The following is a 17,523-nucleotide window of genomic DNA, read 5'->3' on the forward strand; positions in this document are numbered from 1 at the left end:
GGGGTGGGATTGTTTGTTTGGGTTTTTTTGTTTGGTTGGTTGGTTTCGTTTTTTTTTTTTCCCACGTGCTGTTCCTCTTTTTCACCTGTTTTGACACGAGGCTTTTGCAAGGCACTGAGCCCTAAAGTAAGCCTTTGTTATATTCCTTAAGAATTCTCTTTAGCAACTAAAGAGCTTGCACTGTGCTGAGGCCTGGGGCACGGTAAGGTTGTGGCCCTTGGTTACTATTTGCTTCATTCATTTAATGCAGCTCTATTTAAGCAGCCTATGTTTCAGGTGAAGAAATCCCTCTTGGAGAAGACCAAGGCTGTGTGACCTGTGCAAAATTATTTGCTGCCATCTGCATTGGACAGTAATTCACAAAAAAGTAGTTGGCCACGCATGCAAACATAGATTAATGACTACAGCACATACTTTTTCCAATGGCCATATTTTCTTAGAAGATTTTCTGCTCTTCCTCCCGTCAAAAAGGCAATAAGTGCATCTGAAAGCAGCTCTGGTCCATTGCAATAATTTTGCATTGCTGCCAATTAAAATTTGGATTATTAATCTATTGGTTCCCACACTGAACTGGCCAACAGGTGATACAATGTGTCATAAGCTTTCTCAATGGAAAACAGACTATTGGTGCATATTGAGGGAGCTTGTCATGCAGTGACTGGGAAAGAGAGTAGCAGTCAAGCCAAAACTGGCATAAATCCCTTCCCTCCTGCTCTCTCAGGGAAGTCTGAGATGTCACCACTGATTCAGCTCTTGTTTTGCAAGTTTGGCAGTCACTGTTTCTTCCAACTTCAAGGTCCCAAAAATACGGAGTATCTGTGCCATTACAGAACTCAAGCTCCAGCCTGTACACTCCAATCAAAGGCAAATTATCAGTCCTTTAGAGTAGCAACAATGTATTTTTTTCCCCTCTCACATATTTGTGTAAAATATTTAACAGCATTCAAAATAATAGAACTACTTTGATTTTTCTGATGCAAAATCCACGATAACAAAATAATAAATGTAACAAAGCAAAAGCTAAAACTTTCGAAAGATATAAGCTAATATCCATCCATATAATTAAAATGAGCTCATAGGCAATGAAAAAAATAGTACACTCACTGAATTAATAACCAGTCCCACAAATGTCTGTATATTTTATGAGCTGCAGATGTGCATTTATACTTTAAACACAACCACATTAAAGTACGATATGGTTTGTCATATATTTTCTGTGTTTTCATGACAAAAACAGCTCTACAGAAAAACAGAGGGCTTCTTCTTTAAAAGCAATTATAAAATGCATCTCGATACATCCTTATGCATTTTATAATGATATTGTACATGCAAAATACTGCTTTAATTCCAGTATCTCTATTTTGAACCAGTTGTGTAACCCATTCAGGTAAACACAGCATGGAAAGCCAGTTTTACTGCTCATCTAAGTGTTTTTAAAATGAACACTGCAGAAAAATTTTACTCCAATAATATGTGTAAAAGCGTGGCATAACCTTTAGATGTCATCAAGATTAGTGAAATTCAAGGAACTCCTTCAGATTCGGTTTAATTCTTAGATGACTGTTTTAACTTTGAACAGAGTTCTCAAAATAGTGCCCAAATGCACAGTACTTGTTGAACAAATTCTGATTTATTGAAAGTAAACGTTTACATTGGCTACAATGTTGTAACTGTTACAAAGCTGGATAAAAGAGGCTTAAATAGCAATAGAAAGCAAGTGCAGTAAAAAGTGAATAGAGAAAATATTTGGCCTTAGTGATCTTCTGGCAGTATTTACATTATGTACATTTTGTTAAATATTTGTAGTAACTCTAAGGCACCATAGGCTAAATAGCAGGCTGCAGTACTATTTTGTGCACAGAATTTAATAAATTTATTTGGAGAAAAAAAGGCTGTAGAGTTAACAGAAACATACGCATATTTTATGTTTACATAAAGGAGTGGCTGCTTCTTAAAATTCAAAGATACAATACATACTGGGTAAATTAAAAAATTATTTTTAGAACATTAAATTATATTGAACGTCTGTGTATAAGGACTATTTTTACTGACTTGCTGGTAAATGTTTAATGTAATCTATTCTGTAACAGGTTTTTCACACGCTAGATATGTTTACCTAAAAACTACTTGACTGGTTTGTTTTTGTTTTTTTCCTTACAAAAGTCTTATACCTACTATGTACAGAAATCCCCAATGCGAAGTGAAATGGGTAGTAATTTACATCGTTAGCTGTTGTGCGGCGGACTGGAACTCAGCAGGCGCGTGCCACCAACGCGTGGCTGGATGGAGGTGGTGGGTGCTCCCCCCTCGGCTCCTGCCGGTGGCCGCTGCTCCAGCCGGGGGAACGGGACCCCCACCCCGGTGAGGGACAGAGGAGCTCAGCGCTTCCAGACCCCACACCAGGGAATTCAAACCCCCGGCGGCATCCTCCCGCCTCCCGCACCGCACCGCGCCCGCACAACGCCGCTCTGCTTTGAGTAAATCTCCCCATTTGTATATTTATCCCCTTCTGAAGCACAAGTGTCCATGCACTCCTGAGCGCTTTAAGCAATTAATTTGATTATTAACACAGTCCTGGCTGACTAGACTCAAGATCCTTCCCGAACGACTTTCCGCGCTACACGTTATCTTAATCGCTCTCCGAACAGGCCCAGCTCCGTGTAGTCAACAGGCTCGTCCTTCACCTTGAGGTAGCGTTTGTAGCGAAGAAATTGCGCAGGACACCAGGTTAACGCCTCAGTTTTGCAAAAACCAGGGCGGCCGGGCCCTGCGTGCCCCCTCAGAGGCAAAAGGATGCCTGGCCAGGGCGGCGGGGCTGCCGCCACGTTGCCAGCACCGGCGGAGGGGCTGTGTGTGGCCAAGCTGGGCCACGGCTGCCCCTCTTTCCCCTGCCGCCCCACCGCCATGGCTGCCGTCCCGCCATCACGGGGGCAGCCAAGTCCTGCCCAGCTCCCACCCAGCCCTGGGGGCACGCTGACCCCATGGCTGCCGGCCTTGGCCCCGGCGGCCTCTGAGAAACTTACCAGGAGAGCGAGGAGCGACCAGCACAAAAAACCACCTACGTCTGGTTCAAGGGGCCGCCTCCCAGGGGTGCTCGGCACGAGGCGGGAGCGGGCCCCCAACCTATCTGTTGTGAAAATGCTAAGATTACAGTAGGGTGCTTTTGCTCCCGTAGCGTTACCTCCCGGTCAGTCATGGCTCATAGTCTCTGTGTCTGACTTAGGTTTCCTAGAGCCAAGGAAAAAATCCATCTAAATCAATACAATACTCAAATAACTACATACTGTTCTTACATTTGTTTAGCTTTTTTTTTTGGTTTTTTTTTTTTTTTAAGTGTTTCTTTTAAAATCATGAATCTCTTCATTCAGTTGCCCCTTTTTCTTTTTTTTTTTTTGCCCCTTTTTTTTTTTTTTTTTTTTCCCACTTTGTACTCATTACTCATCCATGTTGGAAGTACGCTAATTGCTTTCACAGTAGTAAGTGGTTTATAAGCAAAGTATAATTGATCTAAGCACAAAGTCTTCATTTGAAGTGATCTTGCACTTGTATTAACAAAAGCATAATCTTAGCATTATTCATCTGATGAATTTCTAGTACCAACAGCTACAATATTAAAATTATACAGCATCAGTAATAGTTTTTCAAGGGCTTTAGAGGAAAAATATAAGCATAAACAATTCCGGTGTCATCAGCTAGTTCCTGTAAAAGATTAAGCACAATATTACACAAACCGGCCATTTTATGATAAGTAATACAGAGCCAAAGACTCAGGTTTTCAAAACAGTGTAGCACTGCTGAAGAAAACAGGTCTATACTGATTTGTATCACAGAAGATAACTCAAATTGCTTAACCCCTTGAATGCTAGATATCTGCCTGAATCTCAAGAAAGCTTTAAAAGCATCTTTTTGGGTTGCTTTCTCAATGTTTAAAATATTCAGAAGTATAAATATAGCAATTCATAATTAGGGTGCAACATTAAGCTATTAACATAATTTTCCTGTCAAACCTTCCCCATTTGAGGGGTTGTAATTTTTTGTGGGATGTAGGAAGAAGTTAGAAAGTTCTTCCTCAAGAATTCCTCGGTTGCTCCTTGCTGGACATGGTCACAGCTAGATGGTATGACTTCATGGACATTTCTAGCAGGAGAGATAGTACAGCCTGGGGCTCAACCTCCTTTTACTAAAAGCTACCTGCAAAAAGCCTACATCCTTACAATGGGAGTCACAAAGATCACTCTATTACCAATACCTCTGATAACAGAGGAAAGGAAATGCAAGGGCTCTGGGGATAACACAGGGTCCTTGATCAGATGTGCCTGGCTATTTATTTTTCATCCCCTGGAATCCATGTGAATTTAAGTATTTGGAAGAATTTGGCATTATGCAACTTTCACCCTTGGGTAAAACCACAAGGGAAAATCCTTCGGAGAAAATCTCATCCTCAAACTTTTTCATTCCAGTTCTTGGTGATGAAGTCATTGTTTCAGGTGTGAAGTTTGCTATAGAAGGGCTATTTATTTTTGAGTAACAGACCCCCCAGAAACTTCCCTCCTTTCCCTCATTTTTTTAAAAATTATGAGAACTAGTACTTTGCTAAATGATCTGAAGACTCACGTTTACCTGTGGATAACATCTCAGAAGAAGTTTCTTGTTAACATACTGGCTAAAGAAAATAGTGATCGAGTTACTGTGTAGCAAGTGAATTTTCGTTTAATTCAATTGCTGTTTGTGTGTGACAGTGGGCTCGTGTCCTTGCACTGTCCCTTACAGTGTGATCCCTTCCTGGGTGGCCCAGCTGCCTGGGCACAGCACAGCCCCATACTTCCACAGGCTGTGTTTCCCCACATTGCAGCTTTGTTTATCCAGTCCCTTCTCCTGCCATGCTGCTTGTTAGCAATTCTGTAGCTCCTCTTTTTTTTCTTTTTCTTCTTTTTTTCTTTCCTACCAGAAATAACTTGTCTGTTCAGAACTACCTTTCTCCCTAAAAGGTTTTGATCTCTCCCACCGCTTTCTAATGCCTGTGCACGTCACATTCTGCCTCTTACTCTTAGCCATCCTCCTTCTCCCCTGTAAGACAGTCACTTCAGTACTCCCTGAAGTGGGCACCTTACAACAGCAAGGCCCCCATACACCTCAGAGCCCTGCTTTCCTCCAAACTGCCCCTTCCTCCTGCTCCCCCATTAAGAACAAACCTCCGAGCATCCTTAAAATTTGGCAGAGATGTATTTTTCCCTTCCAGGTCGTTGTACTTACGATGGCACCATGCGTGGCCAGTATCATGACCCCACCATGCAAACCAAGGCTGACTCGCTGCCATAGCTAGATTCCAGGTTTCCTCCTTCAAGAGGTTCACTTGTGACCCTGCTGCAAGCTTCAAGGGACAGGGAAGATGACCGCTTACTTGGCTTCTCCAGTTCACTCGTGGTCATCTTTCTCTTCTCCTAGTTTTTTGAGGAGGCTTCCCAGAGTGGTGGACTATTAGCCCAGCAAGTCACCGCAGGGTATCTTAGTGGACTTGCTTCCCAATTTCTTTTTGTTATGCAAAACATAGTGATCGAGACACATATTGCAGGAAAAATTATATAGAGATGGTCATACCAGGGTTTCAGCTCCACTTCTGAATTATGCTGATTTTGTGCAGTTGCACAACGTAAGGCAGTCCTTACATAGATAGACAAATTTCAGGAATCCTCTTTGTTTCAAGAAGTTAACCTGTGTCCCAACACAAAAGATAACAATTAGAGTAGTGATTCTTAAGTTAGGGGTCCACCATATGGGGGTGAAATTCAACAGAAATTCAATAGCAAAACATCGATTTGCAAACAGGATTGGCTTTACAAGTCTGGATGTGAACCCACAAAAACTGAAGTCCCCAGCAAATAATTCTGGAATGCTAAAATACATCTCCAAGTATGTGCTGCTAGGCCCAATAACACTATTTGACTCGTAGGGCACTTCAGTTGCAGCAAGTAATAAGGGAGTGTAGCTTGAACTAGAAAGAAGGAATCACCCATTACGGCATATCTGTTTAAAAGAAGCAAACACTTCTGTGCTTTGTTATGCTGGTATTTGGCGCTTCAGTATATTATGAAAATAACATAATAGAGTATTCGGTCTATTTTTTGCTTTCTGAGGTGGCCTGTAATAGTCGCACAGATGGGTAAGTTGCACTGCTCACCATATTCAAGGATGTGATTGATGCCTCAGGACAGCCACCATGAGGGCCACCAAGGGCACTCATTGGGGCACAGGAAATGCTTTACGCTTTGGAGACTGGGCTCCTCCCTACCTGTGTTGCCATCATGCTCACTTGGAAAAAAAAAAAAGTTATTAATTTAAGGGAGAGAGAGATTTGCATTGGTTTGTTTTCCCTTAGGAATAAATTAATAAAAATATTTCACCAAGAGAAAATCAGTAAAATTTTGCATTTGTTTGTATTTTCTGATGTACCAACAATTGACTCAATCATGTAAAAGCCTTAATTCAGCACGTACTTTTACGTGGCTAGATTTAACTACAGAGCAGTTTCACTGAAGCTAAGGTAAAAACATTAAGGAACCTTGTTGATCTAAAGAAACTGTAAAATCTAGTATATAACCCCCAAATTTTTAAAAAGGAAGTTAACAGATTCAGGATTTCTAGATGCTTGCTAGGCTTGCATAATTAAAAAATGCAGCTAAGTTGCTTAATGGATAATACAGTGTTTCCAGAGAAGATAAAGAAAACTAAATATACATCATCACATTCATTACTTTTTGCTTTGTTTCACTCATTAAATAAAATTTGTATTTTTGTTTTAACCTTTGACTCTTATCCTAGCTGCACTTGTGTAAAATAAAATGAATCAAAGATAGCTGCAGGTAACCAATCTCTTGAATTTAACATGTTCCAGACAACCTTTTTTGTGTTTAAATGAGAGAATATTTTACTTATTGCAAAGTATCCTGCATAATACAGGTGCTCTGCTATAAAATCTTCTCTCTTGCCTACAATTCAGTCATTCTAAATTTAAAATACCAGTATACAGTACTAAAACCTCCAATTGAAGTTTAATATAAAAATATCAGGACAAAACTCCTTTTAAAGTCTGTTTATTGTGAGCAACCCAAATGCCTGTTTAATTATTATTAGTTGTAATATATTAATAGACTTTGCACCCCTACAGTTGCTAATTCATACCATCTCAGGTATTTTGATGAGATAAGAAATACTAAGTAAGAAAACAGTAAGTATTCAAAGGGTTAATTTGTTTAGAATAATAATAATAAATTAGTTTTTTGCATCTTCTTCAGTTCAAAATCCAGCTTTGAGACTGAGGAAGGCTCCCAAATCACATCAATTAAATAAGAGTGGTCCTTTTAACCAGTAGCAGTTTGATTGCCAATGACTCGAAGAATCTCTTTATGAATGCTTGGTTCCTGTGTATTTATACTTGTATCACCCACTTGACCATCTTCATAACTAAAAAAAAGTACAGAAAATAAGACCAAATTAGTGCTTTATTAATCTACCTGAAAACATCCAAAACTCTGATTCATTCAATAATCAAGAGCACTTATTCCATATGTTAACATGTCTCTATTAAAATGCTCTGCTGCACTTCACCATTTTGTGCAGATCCTAAACTCCAGGGAGTGAAGGCTGCCATTGTCACTGAAACCCCGAGGTGGAATAAGCTGCTAGGACCCAAAGGGGACAAGTCTTAGGTGAGAGAGGAAATGCTCACATCATAGACAGGAAGCCTTCGGTGAATTCCTCAGCTTTAAAACATACTGCCAAATAGAAATTGTATTTTATGGTACATGGGTAGACTTACTGTAACATGAGGCAATGCTATAGGGTGAGAAAAATCAGTAACTCTCCATTAATTTATCCTGTAACAAAACATCTACTAAACCTTTATCGCTTGCTTATCCGTACATTTCCTAACAAAAGTAAGTACAGAGAAAGATTAAAAATGAAGTGATACTGAAAAGAATTAGGAAGAAACATCAATTATCTACTTCAATTTCAACTATTGGAGGGAACATGGGGAAAAAGACCTAGGGTGAACAGAAGTTGAATGGTAAGAGAAGATTCATACTCACACAAAGAAAAATCTTGTACACACGTGATCTGTATTGGGAACTACCCATATCTCTCCATGTTTGTGCAGATCGGATGAGGTTATCACTATCAGGGAAAGAATAAGTTTCATAGTGATGAAATCAAGCCTGGAAAATAACGTTTTAAAATATTTTTCTTTTTACACACTTTAAACAGCCTTCTGGGAATGTGTAGTTTTCCACTGCATGTCTGTGGTGTGGTGTAGGCTGAGTTGGCTGCTAGTACAAACAGGGAGATGAATTTGACTCTTGTTTCCAAAATAATTTATATTTTCCAGAAAACATAGATGCTGACGTATGGGAGCCAGCTGTTAATTGGAATGAAAAATTAAAAAGTATATTTATTAAAAACTGATTTCAAATGGCAATACGGCTGTTAAGGAGGATCTGATTCAATTAATCAGCCTTTGGAACAGAGATATTTGTGTTTTATACTGGCTGAGTCAAAACAAACAAGATGTTAAAGACGAAGTCTGACCCTGAGATATGACAAATTTAGGATTTGCAATACTACCAAATATTTTAAAAAATTAAGCATAGCAATTATGACTCAAGGGGATCATGAAGCTTGCCAAAACTTGTTCAATGTTTAGAAAACAGCAATGTATCTGATGGTAGGTTGTTTACCAGTAGAATGAGGACAACGCAGGAAAAAAAACTTTTCATTGCTAGGTTGAAGCTATACCAGCAGTCTGTATTTGATAAGATTTCTACAAATGCATTTAAACAGCATCCTTCTGGACCAGTTGTCCAGCTGTAGGATGAGCAGGTTCACAGGGTGCTGGGTGAAGAACTGGCAACACTCCTCAGGGCTCCAGGGCTCAATTCGAGGGCCAGTTCTGCCCAGTGCATTTTCTTCTCAACGGTCTGGAGGCAGGAGCTGAATGCACCATTAGCAAGTCTGCTGATGATACCAAACTGGGAGGTGCTGGTGACTCTCCTGGGGAGACAGGAGGCCTTGCGGAAGCATCTAGGCAGACCGCAGCATTGGGCTGTGATTAATGGGATGAAATTTAACAAGTCAAAATGCGGGATTCTGGACCTGGGATGCAGTAATGCCGGGCACAACTGTAAACTGGGAGAGGAGGGGCTGGAGAGCAGCCCTGCAGGGATCTGGGAGGGCTGCTCAAGAGCAGGCTCAATACAAGTCAGCAGTGAGCCCTGGCAGCCAAGAGGGCAAACTGCATCCAGGCGTGCATCAAACACAGCAAAACAGGCCGCTCAAAAGAGGGGATCTTCCCCCTGTATTCAGCATTGGTGCGCCCTCACATCGAAGGCCTGACTCATCAAACTTATCAACTCATCGAACTAGACTGACAACCAGCCCGGTTCTGGTTCCCACAATTTAGGAAGGAAGTGAAGGTCCCTGAAGACATCCAGAGGAGGAAAACAAAGCTGGTGAAAGGGCTGGAAGGAGTGTCCTATCAGGAGCAGCTGAGGACTTTGGCTTAGTCTAGGTTGGAGAACATGGGATCCAGTGACAGAACGTGTGGGAATTGTTCAAAGCCACACCAGGGAAGGTTTAGACTGAACATTAGGAAGCATTTCTTTACCGAGAGGGTGGTCAAACACTGAAACAGGCTTCCTAGAGAGGTGATCGACGCCCCAACCCTGTCAGTGTTTAAGAGGTATTTGGACAATGCCATTAACAACGTGCTTTAACCTTTTGTCAGCCCTGAATTGGTCAGGCATTTGGACCAGATGATGGTTCTACATCTCTTCCAACTGAAAGAGCCAATTCTATTCTATTCTATTCTATTCTATTCTATTCTATTCTATTCTATTCTATTCTATTCTATTCTAATCACTAGCATGAATAAATGCTTATTCAATTTTCACACCATTTCTTCCATTAGTTGTAATTTTAAAAAAATATATCTTGTAAATAATTTTATTTAAAATCTACATTAATCTTCTCCCCTAATCACGTACTTTCACAGAAAAATGAAGTTAACATGAAGTAAAATATATTTTACCAAATATTTTACATTCACCCTTACAAAATCAATAATCCATTAATAAATGTGAGGAAAGTATGACATGGATGAAGAAGTCCTGCGAAAGATGTTTTATTTAGAAACTTTTGGCATTAAAGGCCAAGTAAATTCTAGTAAACCCTACATTCATTTCATATCTTCTGGAAGTTTTAGAACTAAATTTGTATGATTTGTGTCCAAATCAAATTGCATTTTCATGTTCATTGGCATCTCCTTAAGCACATGAAATATTTCATTTGAACAGTTTCAAATATATATATATATTAAAAAGTAGTATCTATAGCTTAAAGCTGCCATTTTGAACATCTTTTCTACTGTCTGTCTTAATTTTTACTTTTAAAAATAAACAAATGCTCCAAAGGAAGGAAAAACTGAGGTTAATATAATTTCTTTTTGTTTGGACAGCGAGACTAATTACCAATTTCTGGTACAATTCTTACACAAATTTCATAATTCTTTGGTCTCAAACCTTGCTAATGTTTCATTAGTTATTAAAATATTATAAATATTATTAAAATATTAAAATTATTAAAATATTAAAATATTATTAAAATATTATATATTCTTTCAAGAATGACTTTATTCATATGCACTGGATATCAACATTATAAAATTTCTGAAGCAGCCAGAGAGAACAGACTGGTTACCAGATGAACAGTATACTTTCCTGAACAGTGAAATATTATTTGGAAATTCAACAGGAAAGCTGTTTTTTCTGACTTTTAGGTGTTTAATGCCTTTTTGCAAGAAAACAGTGTTTCAAATAAAGGACATTTTCAAATAAAGGTTATCTTGATGGCTTAGGGATACAATCACATTTGAAAGACAGACAAGATGATCGTTCACTATGTGCATATGATTATTTCATAAAAGTTCAGCTTGTGATATTGGTTTTGTTTGACAAGGGAAATGTTCTGAACTGAAATATAAAGGTCAGATGTAAAGCAAGTACTTGTACATCTACCAGTAGCCTCTTACCTAAAAGCAACAAACACTGGAATTAAAGGTCCCACTGATTTGCATCCAGTAACACTGTGTCTATGACTAAAACAGTTTTTCAAGGGCTTTCAGCTTACCTTCACATAAGGCTATGCATTTTAAGTTACGGCTTTGCAAAAATTGTGACTGTTGTCCTTTCTTCTGTGACTGAGATGTAAAAACATGAGAAAACTTAATTAGTGCAGTAAGACAAACTGAGTGAAAAAGTAACAAAGGAAAGGGCTGCTATTTTCAGTGGTTTATTAGTAAACAAAGATAGAGGCAGTCTTTCCAAAACATTTATTTTGTATTTCTAAATTTAATAGAAATTCTAAAAAAATTTATATTACTTCTTTGGATTATTGCGGGAGGGATTTGAACTCCTTGATCCAGAAAGAATGTTCCTAATTATTACAGAATGAATAGTATCATTAGAAATATCAGTGTTACCAAACCCCAAATTGATAGTAGACAAAAAATCAACACATGAATGTGATCACCAATTCTTCGGCCACTACCCTGATATTTTACTGGCCTTCCCATTTCTGACAGTTTCTGCTGTTACATACCAGTTTGTCTCCAAAACCAGATTATTCTGTAGTTTCTATTTGTTAACTATGGAGATAGATGTAAGATTTCTCAAAATTTAGCTGTCCAGAGAAATGCTATGTGATTGCTTTAGACAAAGCAGAATTGTAATGACTTAATGCGTAAAATTGTAATGGTTTAATATGTAAAAGAACACGAAAGAAAAAACCTGACTTGCTACATATGAAATGCTACTCAGTTGCCAGCATTAACCACACTCAATTCCTTCTGTATCATTACTCTAGGTCTAGATCTCAGAAAGCAAGGGATTCCTAAGAGTCATAATGCAACCTGTATTTAATTTTCATTCTCTTCATAAATTCTGCTTGGAAAAGAAGGGCACGACACCTGCAGTATAGTCCGTAAATTGCTACTAAAAGCAGTTGGGCTGTATTTGATGTTTGCGGTCTCTGCTGATTTTGTTCAATAAAATAAAACTGTTAGCTTTCACAAAGGGAAGACTACCTCCTTTTCAGTGATCAAGTTCCCAAACATAAAACCATAAATCTTCCAGAGATGGTTGATGTACTGTACCTGTGATGTATTACTGCTCTTACTGCCTGAAGCTGGTTCATCTTTAGCTGACACCTTCTGCTGCTTCTTATTCATCCCTAGGAATATCAAAAATCAGGTAAGATCCACTGGCATCTAAAGAACACAGTAAGCAAAGTTAAGTATGGAGAATGAAACACGTAGCACAGTGGGAATCACAGTCCTTTGCATGGCACTCAAAAAGCCAGCTAACTTTGTCATAGAGTATCTTGATTTACTCCTGCAAGTGACCAGTACATCTGCATGTATTTCAAAGACCTTAGGAAAGTTAACTTAGCATTAAGTACATCCAAAAGCAGATAAATATAAGCTTAAATGCCACTGAATTCAGCCCAGGAATGCTCTTAGGTGGTTGCTTACAGGGTTGCATGTCATCATGTCTTGAGTCTAAGTGACCCTATTCAGGCTGAAGTAACACAGTCTGATTTACTGTGGGTGGGACAGTAACATCAAGAGAGAAAGAATTCTAGATATTAATCTTTAACACTTCATTTAGACTTATTAAAAGTCTAATTAATTCTTCAGAGTAGTTTATTTAAAGTTTTAAAGTCTACCTTGGTTTAATTAATTCACCTATGTGTAACAGTATTAAATTATGTCAGCCATGTTATATCCAATTCCATCTCAAAAATCTAAACACCTACATTTGTGCCTCAGATTTCTCTTATATTCCTCATGTTGGTTTACAAAAATTTCCCGTATTGTGTGCTACTACAGGCATCCTTGTATTTCCAGTATTTCCTATTTCTTGGCAGTTCACAAACACAGCCTGAATTATGGGGAAGTTTAACTCTCTGAAGGAACAGGGGGCATAGGACTCCTCTGTGGCTTTTACTGGCATCAGGTATTACATACTTCAAAGGAACACAGGCCTCCTTTCTAGAGGAGACTGGATGGAAGGGACCAAGAAAGTTAGAGAGATGAGAAAAAACAGACTGAAATTGACAAAGCAGCATTGTCCAAAAAGAAGGACATTTTGTTAGATAATGATACTGCAACATTCACTTTTACTGAGTCCTGAAAAGCTTCCCTACTCGTGTAATCTCTGAAAAGCTAAAAGTGCATGTAGAGATCATTGATATTGAAATTCAATAAATAGTAGTAAGAAATGCTGAGCTTTTATATCTGGGGAAATACTAAATACAACATAACTAAAGAAAAAAGTCACATTTTACTCTTAAGTTTCTTAATGTACATGTTGGTATATCTTGTTTCCATTATGCTTCTATTTATGACAATTCTTATATGGAGAAATCTGCATGAATCACTTTTTGATTTACTAGTGCCACAAACTGTGTTCTCTCCTGTTCTCATGCTAAAATAAACACACTGTCCTGTACATTCTATGTAATCCTGACATGCTGATACTTGGTAATAGTCTCAAATACACACAGTTGAACATGTCTATTGATGAGTATTTATTTTGATAGGTCGTAAGAGCCCATGAATCCATAGATAATGTTCAACGGACTTAGGCAGATACTGACTAAAAATCACAAACATAAAGTTGGATTTCCACTGCATTATCAAGACCTGCTCCATTACACACAACATCCAGTATTAGTTACTATTTACTTCAGGCACAGTTTCGAGATACTCAGCACCTTGGAAAATGAGGACAGGTATTCAATAAGGGAACTTAGTTTTTTCTCTTTTTTGAATAAATTAAATCTTGGTCGACAAAGATTAAATTTAATATAGTGTTGTAAACAGTGAAGCTGGCAAGAAAAGCAGTAAACTAAGATACCCCTGTATACTTCTCCAACTTTAGAGTGATTTATAAATATCACCTGAGTAACCAAATGATATGCTTGACAATGGACTAAGGTAGATTCCACTTCCAAACATTGCACCATGGAGCTGAAAAAGAGCAGAGTGATTGTTTAACATTAATTTGGTTGTCTGGACAAAACAATAATGATAGGAACAGGTCATAATGTAGATAAACATCTGCCCCACTGCATTAATTTATTGCCTGGTAATAAATAGTATTCCAAGAAGTCTTTAAGAAAATCATGCTGTGAATATACAACTAAGATACTGTATGTTCTGGAAACCATGCCCAATTGCCAAAACATAATTTTACATCACATTTATATATAAAATTGCGTTTTCTGTTTTTAAATCTAAAACCTAAAGAGGGTGCTTCTGTACATGGCCAAATACACCTCAGCCTTAGCATGGCTGAGCAGGTTCAGAATGTGTCTCACATCAAAACTTTGGCAGGAAGCACAGCCCAAGCCAACCTCTGTGAATCAACAGCTGCTTTTATTTTCTTTAAGGTAAGAAATGAAGAGAAGGTGATGACACTGGTCATATGCTGAAGAAAAATTTCGTTGCTAGCTCAGCCTGAGTACTGGAGGAGTGGTTTACAACCCAGTTTTTGCCTGAGCCAATTCAGACATGCATATTCCATCACTGCAGGACTGAGCTTTAGCCACAAAGCTACCAGATGCCTGAAAAGAACAGAGGAAAGGGAAGACTCTTCTTCACCAACGTCACTGTTCCATGCCATCAAGCTTGGACTAAGCAACAAAAGTGAGCACTTTTTATTAGCCCTGTGGTCGTTTTGTTGACTGGAAAGGGGGAAGTATTGCTTTTGCTTCTCCACCAGGGAGCGACTACTTTATGTGGAAAAGCTTTTACAGAAAACACACCAAGCTGTTGTTGCAGCACAAGTAAGAACCCAGAGTATCTCCTACCTAGGGTAGATGTTATGACCACTGGGCTTCAGACTCATGCTCACCCTTACTTCTTTTCTCTGACTCAATGATATTTACATTGTCTCTGCAATATGCCAGAGCTCTCATAGGAATGTGCAAACATGCTTTCACTCCTCCAGATCCTACAATGTTCTCTATGATTCTTGGTGAGTACATATTTTTCCTGACTGGTTGGTACTAAGGTAAATAGGATGAACTGGGCTCAGGATATGCCTTAGGTGTATGAGAGATCTAAAAAGATGACTTGTATACAACAGGGCTTTACTGCTTCCTCCTATTCCCAGTATTTCAACCCTCAACAAAAAAATAAGCATAAACAAAGGGGTTTACTTTGGTGAATTTTCGTAGATAAATCCTGTTTTCTTGGGGAAGTATCTTCCAAAGATACTAATAAAAACACCCAAACCATTAAGAGGAACAGCAGAGACTTCCATTTCCCTTTTTTTTCAGTGTCTTCTGTACCCTGGGATCCTCCTCCAAGGTATCATGGACTTGGCTCTGGGGAAGAGCTGTCAAAACCTGATGCCAAAATACTCTGAGTTACAGCTCCCCAGTGCCACTGGTACTGCCTACTTTGCTCTGCAACTGTGGTCTCCTGATCATTCAGTCTGAGAAAATGAACTGAAGTTTGCAATAGCTCCCTCCTGGCCAGTACACTCATATTTCCATTCTCAAGGAAACCAGAGGAGAAGAGAAGATGCTGTAAACACAGTTCCTGTAAATCTAGTATGCTCTTGGATCCTCTAATATGGAGATTATGTAGGTCCAAATTTTAATCCCAAAACTGCTTTTAAGCAGTACTGAGCTAAGCCTCCTGGAGGTGCAGCTCTGCAATGTAAAATTGGAACACCGACTCCAGCAATGGGATTTTCTAGCCATTTTAGCAGACACATTATTTCCTTTTCATTGCATCAGAAAAGTACTTTTTCCAGAAAACAAGATGGTATTTGAAATCATCCTTTTTTTTTCCACCTATATGACCACCTGAAAACTTGCCTAAACTAGTATGCAGTCAAGCACACACAGGCTAGCTAAAGTCTAGTTAGTCCACTACTTACCTGCAGCCTCGTATTGGAAGCAACAACTAAGCCGTTCCTCAGGATGGAATGCCAATTTTCAATGTGTGAACCACTGAAAAAATGAAACGGAAAGTGTTAAAATCCACTGGGTAAAATGCAAAACGAAATCAGTAATCCTTTAAAACAGTAAATTCACAGCTGTAAACCTCAAATGGCAAGAACAAAAAAAAATATCATGGCATTTTGATAACCTTTGATTAATACAAATATATGTACTTACTGAAATGCAAAGGTACTTCCGTAGAGATTTTTAGCAGCTCGGAAATTGGATTCTTTGGCTGGTGGACTGCTGAGAAGCAGGAACTGGTGGGGAGTGTGCATAAACTTTAGTTGCTGTAAAATAAAACAGTGCACAAGTGAAAAGAAGTTGATTAAGACAAAAGCATTGTATTTCCATACTAGTAGTTCTAAAGATACCGTGCTGTTTCGCACAATACAGGACTACATTTAAATAACTACATGAACTAAGTTGAAATTGGTCTCATTACCACTATTTTTACATGTAATCAAACAGTAAAAATGCCTTTCAGTTTACGAAACACATGGAAGTTTCTGAAACAAATTTCAGCCTAATATGGCTGTACTAAAGTAATTACATTGAACAATTTCATCATGGTATTCTGATCAGAGCTGGCTTTGAATTCAGGTTCAGATTTGAAAGGTTGCAAATAACCATGTCCTTAATCAGAGGATCAGAGGCACATATACACAGGAATTAATCTTAATCCGTCTAAAATTCAAGAGCCATATGGTTTTTAAGGTGTGCTCATAAGTGGATCTCCTCGTACATCGTGTTTGTGTGTACTGCTTTCTGTACAATTCTGTATCTACTGTTCTATAATAGTAGTGAAGAATAGTGAAGTTATTCTCACCCAATCTCAGATGACTCCAAGGTAGACACTTGTATTTGATCTACTCACCTCAAATAGGCTCTTTATGAGCATTATTCCTTTGACTTATTTTAGATACTCACAACATGATTCTATGAATCATTACCTGAAACTGCCTATTTCTGTCCCTTGTCTATTAATGGAGTCCATGTGATTAGTCTGAATGTAGACACCTACACTTAGCTAGGAGACTCCCACCTAAAATGCTAATATGATCCACGAGAAATGAGAAAATAATAAAGAACCCACCGACACTTACCCTATTCACTGGTAGCTTCACAATATGTGATCTATTACTAGAAATAACCCTAAAATAAGAAACAGTTAGATGTATTAGACATGGTAACCAAACAGAACTTTTCTTCTTAAAAACGTGTTATGAGTGGCCACCACAAAGCACCCAGCTGCAGGCCTTTGAACCCATCGTATGAAGTAGACCAAATTGTGACTAGAAATTTGATCAGAAGCTGTACAAATAGGCTGGAGTCTTTTCAGTGTTTTCAGAGGGCCCAGATGAGGTCCAGAAAAGTCCAGAAACACCTGCAGTTGCAAATGCCAACCCTGATGTTAATTCTTAAGGGTGAGCTTATAAGAAATTACACTGGTGAAAT

At 38.6% G+C, this 17,523-nt stretch overlaps 1 protein-coding gene across 1 annotated transcript in view; it reads right to left on the reverse strand.

Annotated features, from left to right (window-relative positions):
• Positions 1-3,399: 3,399 nt before the first annotated feature.
• PARP8 (poly(ADP-ribose) polymerase family member 8) overlaps positions 3,400-17,523 on the reverse strand; it is a 120,241-nt gene continuing 106,117 nt past the window's right edge. Inside the window, exons 19-26 of the mRNA XM_014964858.1 lie at positions 17,172-17,220; positions 16,243-16,355; positions 16,002-16,074; positions 14,011-14,080; positions 12,203-12,279; positions 11,179-11,248; positions 8,088-8,172; positions 3,400-7,461 (exon numbers count right to left, since the gene is read on the reverse strand). Of these exons, the coding sequence (XP_014820344.1) occupies positions 7,359-7,461; positions 8,088-8,172; positions 11,179-11,248; positions 12,203-12,279; positions 14,011-14,080; positions 16,002-16,074; positions 16,243-16,355; positions 17,172-17,220 (640 nt within the window). The 3' untranslated portion in view covers positions 3,400-7,358. The remainder of the gene's footprint in view (positions 7,462-8,087; positions 8,173-11,178; positions 11,249-12,202; positions 12,280-14,010; positions 14,081-16,001; positions 16,075-16,242; positions 16,356-17,171; positions 17,221-17,523) is intronic.

Source organism: Calidris pugnax, unplaced genomic scaffold (genome assembly GCF_001431845.1).
Source record: "Calidris pugnax isolate Ruff unplaced genomic scaffold, ASM143184v1 scaffold273, whole genome shotgun sequence".
NCBI classification, from domain to species: Eukaryota; Metazoa; Chordata; class Aves; order Charadriiformes; family Scolopacidae; genus Calidris; species Calidris pugnax.